Source organism: Dryobates pubescens, chromosome 5 (genome assembly GCF_014839835.1).
Source record: "Dryobates pubescens isolate bDryPub1 chromosome 5, bDryPub1.pri, whole genome shotgun sequence".
In the NCBI taxonomy this organism is placed as follows: Eukaryota; Metazoa; Chordata; class Aves; order Piciformes; family Picidae; genus Dryobates; species Dryobates pubescens.
The window spans coordinates 44,302,262-44,316,868 of record NC_071616.1 but is presented as its reverse complement, the minus strand read 5'-3'; the positions used below and the strand labels follow the sequence as shown (position 1 = coordinate 44,316,868).

At 44.7% G+C, this 14,607-nt stretch overlaps 1 protein-coding gene across 1 annotated transcript in view; it reads left to right on the top strand.

The window, feature by feature from the left end:
* DPH6 (diphthamine biosynthesis 6) overlaps nt 1-14,607 on the top strand; it is a 213,956-nt gene that overhangs the window by 32,740 nt on the left and 166,609 nt on the right. The window contains exon 4 of the mRNA XM_054162115.1: nt 11,569-11,642. Within this exon, the coding sequence (XP_054018090.1) occupies nt 11,569-11,642 (74 nt within the window). The remainder of the gene's footprint in view (nt 1-11,568; nt 11,643-14,607) is intronic.

Genomic DNA, 14,607 nt, shown 5'->3' with positions numbered 1-14,607 from the left:
TTCTTGTAGTCCCCTTTAGGTACTCAAAGGCTACTATAAGGTCTCCCCAGAGCCTTCTTACTCTTGTAGAAAGATGATTGCATTCTTAGCTCTATCTTGCATACAGGCCTTAACCAGTGCATCTCTGCTACATTGAGGATTTTTCAGTCTGTTTTTTCTGCCCTTTTATTACAGAAAAAAATTGTTGCAATCAACAGATTGCTTTGATCTAGAACATCCAGGCAGGGCTGTATTCCCAGAATGCTTGTTAGTTACAATGGTACACAAGTGATTCAGAAATTAAAAGGCAATGTTCTGGAAAGGAAATGAGGATCTGTCAGTGGGAAATAGCCCCATGTCTTGTAATTAAAATGAGTGGCTTATTTTATGGATCACATAAACTCTATTATAGGAGGAGACAAGGCTTGCAGTAAGTGAACTGCTGCCATGTTGCAGTAACATTGCCAACTGTGCAATGTTCTATGTTCCTTGTAGTAGAAGGCAAAAAAGGTGAAATTAATGCCAGCTGAATCCTGTGCCACCCTTTACCATGGTGAAAGCAGCAATAATGACTTAGCCAGACTCTTGCAGGCATTAACAGTGCAAATGAACTGTTGATAAGAAGGACATTGAGATGCTGGAATGTGTCCAGAGAAGGGCAGTGAGGCTGGTAGGAGGTCTGGAGCACAAGGTGAGGCTGAGGGAGCTGGGCTTGCTTAGCCTGGAGAAGAGGAGGCTCAGGGGAGACCTTCTTGCTCTCTACAACTCCCTGAAAGGAGGTTGTAGCCAGGTGGGGGTTGGTATTTTCTCCCAGGCAAGCAGCACCAGAACAAGAGGACACAGTCTCAAGCTGCACCAGGGGAAGTTTAGGCTGGAGGTGAGGACAAAGTTCTTCACAGAGAGAATAACTGGCCATTGGAATGTGCTGCCCAGAGAGGTGGTGGAGTCACCGTCCTTGGAGGTTTCAAAAAAGGCTTGGATGTGGCACTTGGAGCCAGGATTTAGTTGTCAGGAGGTGTTAGGTATTAGGCAATAGGTTGGACTTGATGATCTCTGAGGTGTTTTCCAACCTGGTTGATTCTATGATTCTACAAAACAACTTTTTGGACCATACTGAAATGTAATTAAAAGCTTAGTTACTGCCCAACCAGATGACCAGGCTTGTTACCAGCCTTCAGTTGGACGGTTCCTAGTATAGGCCAGCCTAGGAGACTGTTGGTGTGAAAGTGCTAAGCAGAGGAAGCTGTGATATAAACTGGGCACTAAATTTATTCGTGTCTGCTGTTAGTTAATTTTATTGGTTTTCTTTTCCATTGGCACAGCTATCTTTTGTGCATGTCTTACCAACCTGAAAGAGATTCCTGAAGAGGTAGACAGTAGTGGTCAGTACATCTGCCCAATGATTTTTATGCATCCTGTAGAGTACTTTATTTTTTGTTTTGTGTGTGGGTGTAAGTCTGTGTCTGTTTGCATCTGAATTACCTTAAAATGGTTGTGGGGGAAGTCTGTCAGCCTAGGGGATGTTGTCATTCATTTTCAGGACATTATGCTGAGATTCACAGATTAATGCAGCTAGCTGAGAATGAGTGTCCTGGTTTTGCTGTGACAGAATCCTAGGCCAGCCATGGGCAGCAAGTCATTAGCAGTTTGTACCCAGCCAGGGCAGCTGAAGCAGGTGCACATATTCAGGCAGTTTTCAATGCCAAGAGAGCTTGTCCCACCTTAAGGAGTTCTCCTTTTGGAGTTTTCAGTGGGCCTTCAAAAATTATTCCACTGCCCACCCCCCTGTCTCACTTAGTGGGGATGATGCTTGTGCTAATTTATCCACAGTGTGAGGAGATGTTTGCCATTGTCTTTTGCTTAAATCCTTATCTGATCCCTTCCACTTCTTCATTAACAGCCTTTCCTCACAGGGCTGTGCTCCAAACCCCTCCCCAGCTTTGTTGCCCTTCTCTGGACACCTTCCAGCAACTCAGCATCTTCCCTAAGCTGAGGAAGAAGGCAGCTGCAGAGGGACTGCTTACGAAGGCCTGGAGTGATAGGATGAGACACAATGGTTTGAAATGATTGAAGAGCAGATTTAGACTGAATGTTAGGAACAAGTTCTTTACCATGAGGGTAGTGAAACACTGGAACAGGTTGCACAAGGAGGTAGTTGAGGCCCCGTCCCTGGAGACATTCAAGATCAGACTTTGATGTGGCCCTGGGCAGCCTGATCTAGTTGGAGGTGGAGATTTTCAAGGTCAGGCTCTCTACAGCTACCTGAAGGGAGGTTGTAAACAGGCGGATGTTGGTCTCTTCTCCCAGGCAGCCAGCACCAGAACAAGAGGACACAGTCTCAGGCTGCACCAGGGGAGGTTTAGGCTGGATGTTAGGAAGAAGTTCTATACAGAGAGAGTGATTGCCCATTGGAATGGGCTGCCTGGGGAGGTGGTGAAGTCACCATCACTGGAGGTGTTCAGGAGGAGACTTGATGGGGTGCTTGGTGCTATGGGTTAGTTGATTAAGTGGGTTGGATTAGTTGATGGGTTGGACGTGATGATCTTGAAGGTCTCTTCCAACCTGGTCTATCCTATCCTATCCTATCCTATCCTATCCTATCCTATCCTATCCTATCCTATCCTATCCTATCCTATCCTATCCTATCCTATCCTATCCTATCCTATCCTCCTTCTAGTAGCTCTTTCCTGCAAATGCCGGCAGGTACCAAAAGAAGAATGAGCGTTACGAGAAGGCATTCTCTGTGGAGCGAAGGTTTTGTGCAGTTCTTTGGAGCCAGAGCCATAAGCAGAATGCAAAGAGAATTGCCACGCTCCTAACAGCCTTCCTGCTTGCGCAGCAGCTCGTGCGGCGCGGCGGCGGGCGCGGTGTCTGTCTCTGCGTACGGGCGCCGGATTAGGTTTCATAAATATGAAATGGAGCTTTGAAAAGATGTTCTCAGCTGTGGTACATGAGGGGATGAATTTTCTAAGTGTACATAAACATACCTACTTGTCATCCTTGTTAGTGACAATAAAATTGACTCCATCTGAAATTTTTATGATTTAGAATGTGTTAAAATAAGCAGGCAGCTACGTGAATGCTGCATTACGGCGGAGAGGAGTTAATTTTAGAGGCAAAAAGGTTTATTTGTGTCTCTTTTTTATGTATTTATTTTTATTTTTTTTTTTACATTTCCATGCTCTCAGGAAGCTATATTCTTTACAAGTAAACATAAGGGAGGAATAGATTTGTTTCCACTTGACACAATGGTTTATTTTCATTTCTGATGTGTTTTTCTTACTGCGTGCAGCCTACAGTACAAGACTCAGAAGCATGGGAGAGAGGATGTGGTAGTTTCAGGCTGTGCCTTTTAAAGTTTCGTTACAGATTTCGAGCAGAGCAAGTAGAAAAATGTAAATAAATCACTGTTGGGTGTAAAAAGGAAAACCAAAGATAATTCTAAACTGTGTAGTTGGAGAGAGATCTGCCATAAGGCTGGCTGTACCAAAGCATTCTGGAGGCTTCTTTTCTTGCTTCATTGCTCTGGAGAGGGCCACGAGGATGATCAGAGGGCTGGAGCACTGCTCCTATGAGGACAGACTGAAGGAGTTGGGGCTGTTCAGTCTGGAGCAAAGAAGGCTCCGAGGTGCTCTTATTGTGGCCTTCCAGTATCTGAAGGGGGCCTACAAGAAGGCTGGGGAGGGACTTCTCAGGCTATCAGGTAGTGATAGGACTAGGGGGAATGGAATGAAGCTGGAGGTGGGGAAATTCAGGCTGGACATGAGGAGGAAGTTCTTCCCCATGAGAGTGGTGAAGCCCTGGAATGGGTTGTCCAGGGAGGTGGTTGAGGCCCCATCCCTGGAGGTCTGGATGAGTCGCTGGCCAGCCTGATCTAGTGCAGGGTAGGGAAGGGTAGGGTAGGGTAGGATAGGGTAGGGTAGAATAGAATAGAATAGAATAGAATAGAATAGAATAGAATAGAATAGAATAGAATAGAATAGAATAGAATAGAATAGGTTGGAAGAGACCTTCAAGATCATCGTGTCCAACCTATCATCCAACACCACCTAATCAACTAAACCATGGCACCAAGCACCCTATCAAGTCTCCTGAACGCCTCCAGTGATGGTGACTCCATGTCCCTGCCCATGGCAGGGGGCTTGGAACTAGATGATCCTTGTGGTCCCTTCCAGCCCTGACTGATAGTATGATATTAAAATTCTAACCAGCTGTGTTTTCTGTGGGGTACAAATAATTTTAGGTACAGTAGGACTCATTTCTGAGTGATTCTGTGTGATTCTATGGTGCTATGATACTAACCTGCTTCTGCTTGACCTTGGCTGCATTGCTTTGTTGAAGTCTAACTGCTACTTTTTTCCTCTGCTCCTTTCTTCCTTTTGGGGGAAGGGGGTGGTGGGATCAGAGAGACAGCTTCCCTGGTCTCTGTCCAGAGAGGGTCTCTCATGTTGTTTGTTAATTGTAAATGTCAGTAAAATCCTGTAAATCCTGGATATTTTGTACATATCCTTTGCATTCCATTGTAGATTGTAGTTTTGCCTGTAAATACAGCTTGCATTTGCTTCCAGCTGAGCTGGTCTGGCAAAGTTAATGTTGGGGGGACATTTCATCCCACCACAGAAGACAACGAAAGGAGAGCTCATAATCATGTCCTGCCATGCCTACAGTTTTACTTGCTCAAAAAACCTGTTTGCTCCCAAAATTAGTAACATGGAGTTACTTAGGAGTCTCAATATTTGTCAATATGTGTTCTGAAATACTTCATTAAGTAACATTGCTTTGACAATACTCACAGAGAAATAAATGAGGCCAGACAGTTAATTTTTTGTGTGCTGTTTTCCTGCAGTAGATTCCCTTAGTGGAATTCTCTTGATGACTTCAGTTACCCAAACCAATCGTGCTGCATACCTCAGGTTACCAGAGCAAGTTGTAGAGTCTGTTCAGAGGTTTGGGGTTTGTTTTGTAGATGCTTTACTGGATCTGTGTCTTGTTGGTCTTCATTGTGGAGAGGTAAATGGCCCCTAGATGCTAATGGCAACGTGGTTGGAAGGTAATGCAGAGCAAGGAATAAAAATAGCTTGTGCATATATTCAAGCACTTAGCTTCTCAAAGCTGGCTTTTGTTTGTCTTACAGTTTGTTAAGCATATTACTTAGAAAAAAAGAAATCCAGGCTGGATGTGGCTCTGAGTAACCTGATCTAGTGTGAGGTGTCCCTGCCCATGGCAGTGGGGCTGGGACTAGATGATTCTTGAGGGCCCTTCCAACCCTAACAATTCTATGAGTCTATGATAAAAGAGGGGAGATTGAGAATAGATACAGGGAAGAATTTTTTATGCTGGTGGTTGTGAAATGCTGGCCCAGCTTGCCCAGCTGGGGTTGAAATCCCCATCCCTGGAAGCATTCAAGGTCAAATTGGAGGAAGATTTGAGCAACCTGATCTAGTTGCAGATGTCCCTGCTCCCTGCAGGGGGTTGGACTAGATGACCTTTGAAGGCGGCTTCCAACCCAAACCATCCTATGGCTTGATGATTCCTATAACTGAATGAATTTCTTTGATGTTATGAATGATTTGTAGTGCCTAGGACTAATTAATCACTTTGTAAATGCAGCTCACCAGACAATCATTGTATCAGGAAACCCTGCATTTATGGTGTGATGCAAGGCTGTGGTGGAAGATTTTCCTGGCTTTCTGTTTCTGCTATGTAGAGTTTCATTTCAGTGGGTTGGATTGGTTGATGAGTTGGACACAATGATCTTGAAGGTCTCTTCCAGCCTGGTTTGGTCTATTCTATTCTATTCTGCTCTGTTCTGTTCTGTTCTGTTCTATTCTATTCTTCTATTCTATTCTGCTGAACTGCAGCATTTCAATACACTTCTGCTTGATATGAGCTTTCAGAATGCTTCCATGCTCTCACCATTCTCATTTACAGTGGTGTGTGCACGTGCTCATGTGCACACAAACCTACCCCTGCACCATCTCCCTGAATCTTTGGCACTCCCAAGTAGCAAGAGGACCATATTCTAATTAAATGTGGGTATTATGAGATTGCAATGAGATACTGAAAGCTGTGACTGAGAGCAGATGAGTACCCCCTTACATGGATTTAATAGATTTTTATGAGTGTGTGTGTGCAGTATTTCATTAATTACATTTGTAAAACTCTTGAAGTTAGCCCATCAGTTACTCTTAAAGGTGGTGGTACATCTCTTTGTGCTCTGTGCTGGCATTCATAAAACTGAACTTAATTAGCTTTTACAGTGGATTAGTTACATGGTTTTACACTTCTGTGTAGATACAATTATTCAAAAGCAATTTACTTTTAAAGTGAGTTAAGCTAAAGCTGCTGAAGAACTTCAGTAAGTTCTGAAGGAGGGAGGCTTCATGTGAACCCACAGGAAATTCATTTCCACCCCTGGTTTTGAAACTACACTTCCAAAGGAATGAAGGTGTGAGTTGTGTGTGCTTTGAGGGCTCTAAGTGAAAGATAGGGAAGTTCTGGATGATGTGTAGTGACCCACAAAGACTGTGCCATTCATAGCTAGTCTGCAGAACACTGGCAAATAGGGTTTTTTTCAACTTGAGGAGTTACATCCCTGTGAGCTCCTTGAAGGGGGGAGGTGGGTAAATTTACTAAGAGATTAACCCCCTGCTTTCTAGCCAGTCCTCAGTGACTGCAGGGGCTAGGGGTAGCTGGACTGTAACTCTTCTTAGGGATGCCAATTAAGGTGGCAAATATCGATACCTTGGTTTTCTCTTGTGGGACTACAGCCATATAGAATCATAGAATTGTCAGGGTTGGAAAGGACCTCAAGGATCAGCCAGTCCCAACCCCCCTGCCATAGGCAGGGACACTTCATACTAGATCAGGTTGCTCACAGCCACATCCAGCCTGGCCTTAAAAAACTTCCAGGGATGAGGCTTCTACGGCCAACCTGGGCAACCTGTGCCAGTGTCTCACCACCCTCATGGGGAAGAACTCCTTCCTAACATCCAATCTGAATCTACCCACTTCTAGTTTTGCTCCATTCCCCCTAGCCCTATCATTACCTGTCACTCTAAAAAGTCCCTCCCCAGCTTTCTTGTAGCCCCTTCAGATGCTGGAAGGCCACAATAAGGTCTCCTGGGAGCCTTCTCTCCAGACTGAACAGCCCCAACTCTGTCTGTCTCTGTAGGAGAGGTGCTTTTTGGTTGCAGAAACATTGCTTCATGGCCTGTCAAACTTGATGTCCACAGCCAAACCTCAGCTTCTGCCAGGAATAGCTAAAGGCTGTGATAAAATAGGACGAAGGCATTGCAGGGCCACACCTGGCCTCAGCCAACATCCCTGTTTTGAGCTCATGACCAAACATGGACATCTGGGCCTTCACCCAGTAGCAGGGTCTGGTTCAGACCTAGATGCTTATCAGCAACTTATGCTTTCCTATTTCTAGTATTTGTGCTTCCAACAGTGTGTCTCAGGGACAGTTCCATACTGTCCTTGATGACTTGCAGCTGCCTCAGACAGAAGAATCACATACTCTGTTTGAAATCAGTCATCTTGGGGTGCTTCACAAATTAGAAGGCAAAAGGTCCTAGTTAAGAATTTTGCACAGGAGCCTACAAGTCCTGTGACTAATGGATGTATTGTCAGCCACACATGTGTAAATATGTTGTTCTAAATTGCAAGCTCTGCAAATTACTAATAATCATGATTTTTAGACACTGAATGGCCTTAAGCTTTAATTTAAGCAGGTGTAACAGTTTTCCATTACTCATTAAAGCTTCAAGCAGGATACAAATTGGAAAGACAATTTAATTTAGAGGTAATCTATTTTATATTTCGCCCATAAAATGAAAGGGAGGTTTAGATTAGATGTTAGGAAGAAGTTCTTCACCATGAGGGTGGTGAGGCCCTGGAAGAGGTTGCCCGGGGAGGTGGTGGAAGTCTCATAGAGTCATAGAACAGTTAGGGTTGGAAGGGACCTCAAGGATCATCTAGTTCCAGCCCCACTGCCCTAGGCAGGGACCCCTCACACTATATCAGGTTGCTCAGAGCCACAAAGGCTCTGAGGATGAAGTTCAGAGCCTCATCCCTGGATGTTCTTAAGGCCAGGCTGGATGTGGCTCTGGGCAGCCTAATCTAGTGGAAAGTGTCCCTGGCCCATGGCAGGGAGCTTGGAACTAGATGATCCTTGAGGGTCCCTTCCAGCACCCACAACTCTACGACTCTGTGACAAAGCCGTGAAGCAAACATAAAACCTAGTTTAATCATTCTTCACCTATTTATACCTCAGTTTCTTACCTAAATCACAGCTTGATAGCTTCAATGGATAGATTCATAGTTTCACCAGTTTTAAACAGCAAATTTTTAGGGACATTCTCCATTTTTCCGTGTGGGTGTGCTGAAATGTCTAGCAATACACACAAGCAGACACAGATAAATAGGCACAGGCCTAGTGCTTCCTTTCTCTTTGGTACTCTCTTGGCCATTGTATGAGAAGAGGCTGAGGGAGCTGGGGTTGCTTAGCCTGGAGAAGAGGAGACTCAGGGGTGACCTTATTGCTTTCTACAACTACCTGAAGGGAGGTTGTAGACAGGCAGAGGTTGGTCCCTTCTCCTAGGCAACCAGCACCAGAACAAGAGGACACAGTCTCAGGCTGCACCAAGGGAGGTTTAGGCTGGATGTTAGGAAGAAGTTCTACACAGAGAGTGATTGCCCATTGGAATGTGCTGCCCAGGGAGATGGTGGAGTCACCATCACTGGAGGTGTTCAGGGGGAGACTTGATGGGGTGCTTGGTTGCATGGTTTAGTTGATTAGGTGGTGTTGGATTAGTTGATAGGTTGGACGCGATGATCTTGAAGGTCTCTTCCAACCTGATTTATCCTATCCTATCCTATCCTATCCTATCCTATCCTATCCTATCCTATACTATCCTAGTCTAGTCTAGTCTCCTCTTCTCTCCTCTCCTCTTCTTTTCTCTTCTCTTCTCTTCTCTTCTCTTCTCTTCTCTTCTCTTCTCTTCTCTTCTCTTCTCTTCTCTTCTCTTCTCTTCTCTTCTCTTCTCTTCTCTTCTCTTCTCTTCTCTTCTCTTCTCTTCTCTTCTCTTCTCTTCTCTTCTCTTCTCTTCTTCTGTCTCCTATCCTATCCTATCCTATCCTATCCTATCCTATCCTATCCTATCCTATCCTATCCTATCCTATCCTATCCTATCCTATCCTATCCTATCCTATCCTATCCTATCCTATTCTGTCTTCTATCCTATCCTAACCTATTCTATTGTAAATATTTCATTCAAGACAGACATTTTGAGGGTGGTGAATAGTGATATGCTTAGCAGTAACCTTTCCTCCTGACGTGATGTTGTCCGTGTGCCTTACTTTGTTTCGCCTTCCCCGGCGCTGATGAAGCCTGAGGCTGCTGTTCCTTCGGAGCCGCTGATAATTTTTTTGGTTATCTGATTACCTGACACATTTGGTTGAAATCAGACAGAGCCCTTAGGCTGGGCCTGGCTTTAATTTAAAGAAGCATCAAAGGTTTGCACTGTGTGCTGTTTAATCATCGTGTTTATCAGGCAAAGAAAAATTACCGGAAGGACCATAGGGAGAGGGTTATCTTAAGGAGCAGTAACTTGGGAAATGGATAATAACTCCAAGGTAATTTACAGCTAACTTTTACATTCATTAATGTAACATTCCCCACTAATAATTACGGTGCGTGTAATGGTCTAATTAAATTGAAAACATTAGCGCTCGCGTTCGGTTTTGCTGAACTCTGAGAGGGTCAGGGAAAGGCATTAAAATGGGAAATTAAAGGGAGCCTCCACGCTACTCCTGCTGCAGTGAGTATTTCACTTGCCTGCAGAGCACTTCTGCCACTATTTTGTGTTACATAGAATATACATAGAATATACATAGAATAAACCAGGTTGGAAGAGACCTTCAAGATCACCGCGTCCAACCCATCAACCAATCCAACACCACCCAAACAACTAACCCACGGCACCAAGCACCCCGTCAAGTCTCCTCCTGAAAACCTCCAGTGATGGCGACTCCACCACCTCCCCAGGCAGCCCATTCCAATGGGCAATCACTCTTTCTGTATAGAACTTTTTCCTAACATCTAGCCTGAACCTCCCCTGGCGCAGCCTGAGACTGTGTCCTCTTGTTCTGGTACTGGCTGCCTGGGAGAAGAGACCAACATCCGTCTGTCTACAACCTCCCTTCAGGTAGTTGTAGAGAGTAATAAGGTCACCCCTGAGTCTCCTCTTCTCCAGGCTAAGCAACCCCAGCTCCCTCAGCCTCTCCTCGTAGGGCTTATGTTCCAAACCCCTCACCAACTTTGTTGCTCTTCTCTGGACTCGTTCCAGCAAGTAACAAGTAACAAGTAGCAAGTAACAAGTTACAGTGCATACCGTGGATCACAGATCAACCAGGTAGGAAAAGACCTCAGGGATCATCAAGTCCAACCTATTACCTAATACCTAACACCTCCTGACAACTACACCATGGCTCCAAGTGCCACATCCAAGCCTTTTTGGAACATCTCCAGGGATGGGGACTCCACCACCTTCCTGAGCAAATCTGAGGGTGACTTGAGGAAATGTGTCTATCCTTAATTGCAGTCAGTGACATAAAAAGGCAATATTTTAAATCAGAGCGTGCTAGCATAAATTACTCTGAGATTTCTGATTGTATTTTCTTTAGCTGGGTCAGTTTTGTACAACTAGATCAGGTTGCTCATAGCCACATCCAGCCTGGCCTTAAAAACCTCCAGGGAGGCTTCCACCACCTCCCTGGGCAACCTGTGCCAGTGTATCACCACCCTCATGGGGAAGAACTTCTTCCTAACATCCAAGCTGAATCTACCCACTTCTAGTTTTGCTCCATTTCCCCCAGTCCTGTCACTACCCAACACTCCCCAGCTTTCTTGTAGCCCCCTTAAGATACTGGGAGGCCACAATTAGATCTCCTCAGAGCCTTTTCTTCTCCAGACTGAACAGCCCTAACTCTCTCAGTCTGTCCTTGTAGGAGAGGAGCTCCATCCCCCTGCTCGTCCTCGTGGCCTTTCTCTGGACACCTTCCAGCACCTCCCTCAACCTGCAGAAAGCCTGCTCCCCAGGCTTTTTGGGCTGCAAGTGCACACTGCTGGCTCATGTTGAGCTTCTCATCCACCAGCACCCCCAGGTCCTTTTCTTCAGGGTGGCTCTCAAGCCAGTCCCTGCCCAGCCTATATCAGTGCTTGGGACTGCCCCGACCCAGATGCAGGACCTTGCACTTGGTCTTGTTGATCTTGGTATTTATTTGTAGGTGGCATAGCTAACACCTCAGTTCCAGTGAAGAGCTGCAAGGAATTATCAGAGTATCAGTAAAACTTCAGGAGAGGCTGTTAAATCAGGATGTTTCTTCTGTAGAATGGTACTTGAGTAAAGTAGATTAATGTGTTAGGGTAATAAGCACACAGGAGGTCACCGGTGCAAGATGGAGGTTGCAGCCCTTTCATTTCCATGTCCTGGGCACGGGATGGTTCTGCTGGGAGAGCTACTGAATCTCTCTTGCTTGGGCCAGCATATTCTGCTATCACTAATACTTCATCTCTTTGTTTTTCAGGACAAAGAAGGAGTGGAGGGGGTGTCTGTGGGAGCCATTCTTTCTGACTACCAGAGAGTTCGAGTGGAAGATGTGTAAGAAAGTATTAATCTTGATGCATTCTGAGAAGTGCTTGATGTATTTGTTTTCTAACTCACATTCTGGAGCAGGCTGTTGCTTTATCTCTTATATTCTATGACCCCAAATTAATTCAATTTGTTAATACAAGTTCTTTGTTGTGTTTGGTTGGTTTGTGGTTTGGTGGTGGGGTGTTTGTGGTTTTGTTTGTTTGTTGTAGTGTTAATTTTTGGTTGGTTTTTTTGGTTGGTTGGTTGGTTGGTTTGGTTTGGGATTTTGCTTTTTGGGGGGTTTTGTGGGGTTGATTTGTTCATTTGTGTTGGTTTTGTGTTGTTTGGGTTTTTTTCCTGGACTGAGTGTTCATTAGTAAAACCCCAGTATATCATAAAATCCTAGCATGGCTTAGGTTGGGAAGGGACCTCAGAGGTCATCTGCTCCAACCTCCCCACCATGGGCAGGGACATCTCTCAACTAAACTTGGCTGCTCAAGGCCTCATCCAGCCTGGCCTTCAACACCCTCAGCCAGGAGGCAGCCACAACTTCCCTGGGCAGCCTCTTCCAGAGTCTCACCTCCCTCATACTGAAGAACCTCTTCCTAAGATCCAGTCTAAACCTACTCTCCCTCAGCTTCAAACCATTCCCCTTTCTTCTATTGCTAGACACCCTTAGGAAAAGTCCCTCTCCAGCTTTCCTGTAGGACCCCTTCAGGTATTGGAAGGCTGTTATCAGGTTTGTCATGGATCTGCTGAAAAGACTCAGAGTTGTAATGTGAAAGTAGTTGAGTAGATTCAGGTTTTTGTATTTCAGCAGAAAGCTCACACTCTGTTCTAGTGACTACAGAGTGATAGTCAAGTATCTCTGTTTTTCAGCAGTGTTTAGATGCAGTGGAACATCCTTTGACTTGTTAGCAGGAATTAAATGCAAGTGAATCTTTATGAGCTGATCTTCCTTCACCTCCTTCAAATCTAAAATCTGCTATTATCATTAATCTGCAGCTTTCATCTGATATTTCTACTGTGCACACTTAAGTCCAGCTAGACTGTGATAGTATGAAAAGTCTTAATTTAAAGTAAGGTATGAGATAGGGATTGTGTGTGCTTGCATAGGCCAAGATTTGATTTGAGATTGGGGGGGAAATCACTGTATATATATCTGATAAAATGTAAAACTACCTTGTATTAAAAATTATTTATCATTTCATGAGGTCATTAGTGAGATGTTGATGGTAAAAGCAATCCACTGTGGATGGTAAGAAGTTAATGTTGTGCCAGTTGACCTCCCATCAGCAAGTTAGACAGCATGAGTGCTTCCTTTACACTTTACATAGGAATTGCAGTCAGAAACTTGCACCTAAGACACAGATCTTTTACCACAGCCAAAAGACTGAGAAGCCATCACAGTGTTTCAGACAGACCCTGATTCGCTCCTAGGTTGCTCAGTGGTAAAAAAGTTTCACATTGTGATCTGTAGATTCAGCCCTTGCAGTGAAGTTGCATTGCCCAAACCATCCTGCCTTACAGAATCACACAGATTCACCCAGGTTGGAGGAGACCTCCAAGATCATCAAGTCCAACCTATCACCCAACACTATCTAATCATATAGGCCATGGCACTAAGTGCCTCATCCAGTCTCCTCTTAAGCACCTCCAGGGATGTCAACCCCACCACCTCCCTGGGCAGGCCATCCTAATGGCCAATCTCTCTTTCTGTGAAGAACTTCCTAACATCCAGCCTAAGTCTAAACTTCCCCTGGTGCAGCTTGAGACTGTGTCCTCTTGTTCTGGTGCTGCTTGCCTGGAAGAAGAGACCAACCCCCACCTGGCTACAGCCTCCCTTCAGGGAGTTGTAGAGAGCAATGAGGTCTCCCCTGAGCCTCCTCTTCTCCAGGCTAAGCAAGCCCAGCTCCCTCAGCCTCTCCTCACAGGGCTGTGCTCCAGACCTCTCCCCAGCTTTGTTGCCCTTCTCTGGACACGTTTGAGCAACTCAATATTGGCTCCTTGGCTCTGCTAATTCCTTAGCTAAAGGTGGGCACCTAAAGGAACAAATTCACGTTCAGAATATTTCTGTCAACTTCTCAACTTAGTGGTCTGTTAAAATACATGAAAGTCATAACAAAACTAATCAGATTACATAGATTACTCTGGATATGTAGCTGGAAAGGGTCTGTCTAACATATGGGAGAAAGCTCATCCATTAGATAAATAATGATAAACAATGATAACTGACAAATAAATGGAATCTTTTGGTACCCTGAGCTAGTCCCACAGTTAAATATTTGTAAGTTTTTCAGGAGCTAGGCAGTACACATTTTATCAGCAGCTGATGGTACTTGACAATCTGCAGAAGGGTCACCTACCTAATTTGATAAACAATCAAATGCTGTGGATCAAATGCTGCTTAAATATGATACATATCAAAACAAGTAATTAAATTTACATTAGCAAATTGCTACTTTGCATTGCAAGCTATATAATTTTTCCTGAGTGATTCTTTTCCTTGGGGATTGATCCAAATCACAGGTTAGTTGAGTTCAGCATATTGCATGGGTGATGTGTGCCATGTTTATCACAGAGCAGTAACTCTTCCCTCAGCTGTGCTTTGAAAGGTGAGCACTTCAAGTTGTAATGTTGCAGACTGATTTGGGTTGGAATCATCTAGTTCCAGCTCCTCTGCCACCAGCAGGGACACCTTCCACTAGATCAGGTTGCTCAGAGGTTCCATCCAATCTGGCTCTGAATGCTTGCAGGGAAAGGGTCACCCACAATTTCTCTGGGCAACCTGTTCCAGTGTCTCATCACACTCACAGTGACAAATTCTTTCCTAATATCTAATATAGATCTGCACTTTTGCAGTTTAAAACCATTACTCCTTCTACTATCACTAAACTTATTAAGAAACAGAGCCTCCTCATCTTTATATAAAGTCCCCTCTAAGTACTGGAAGGCTGCTATAAGCTGAACAATCCCAATCCTCTCAACCTGC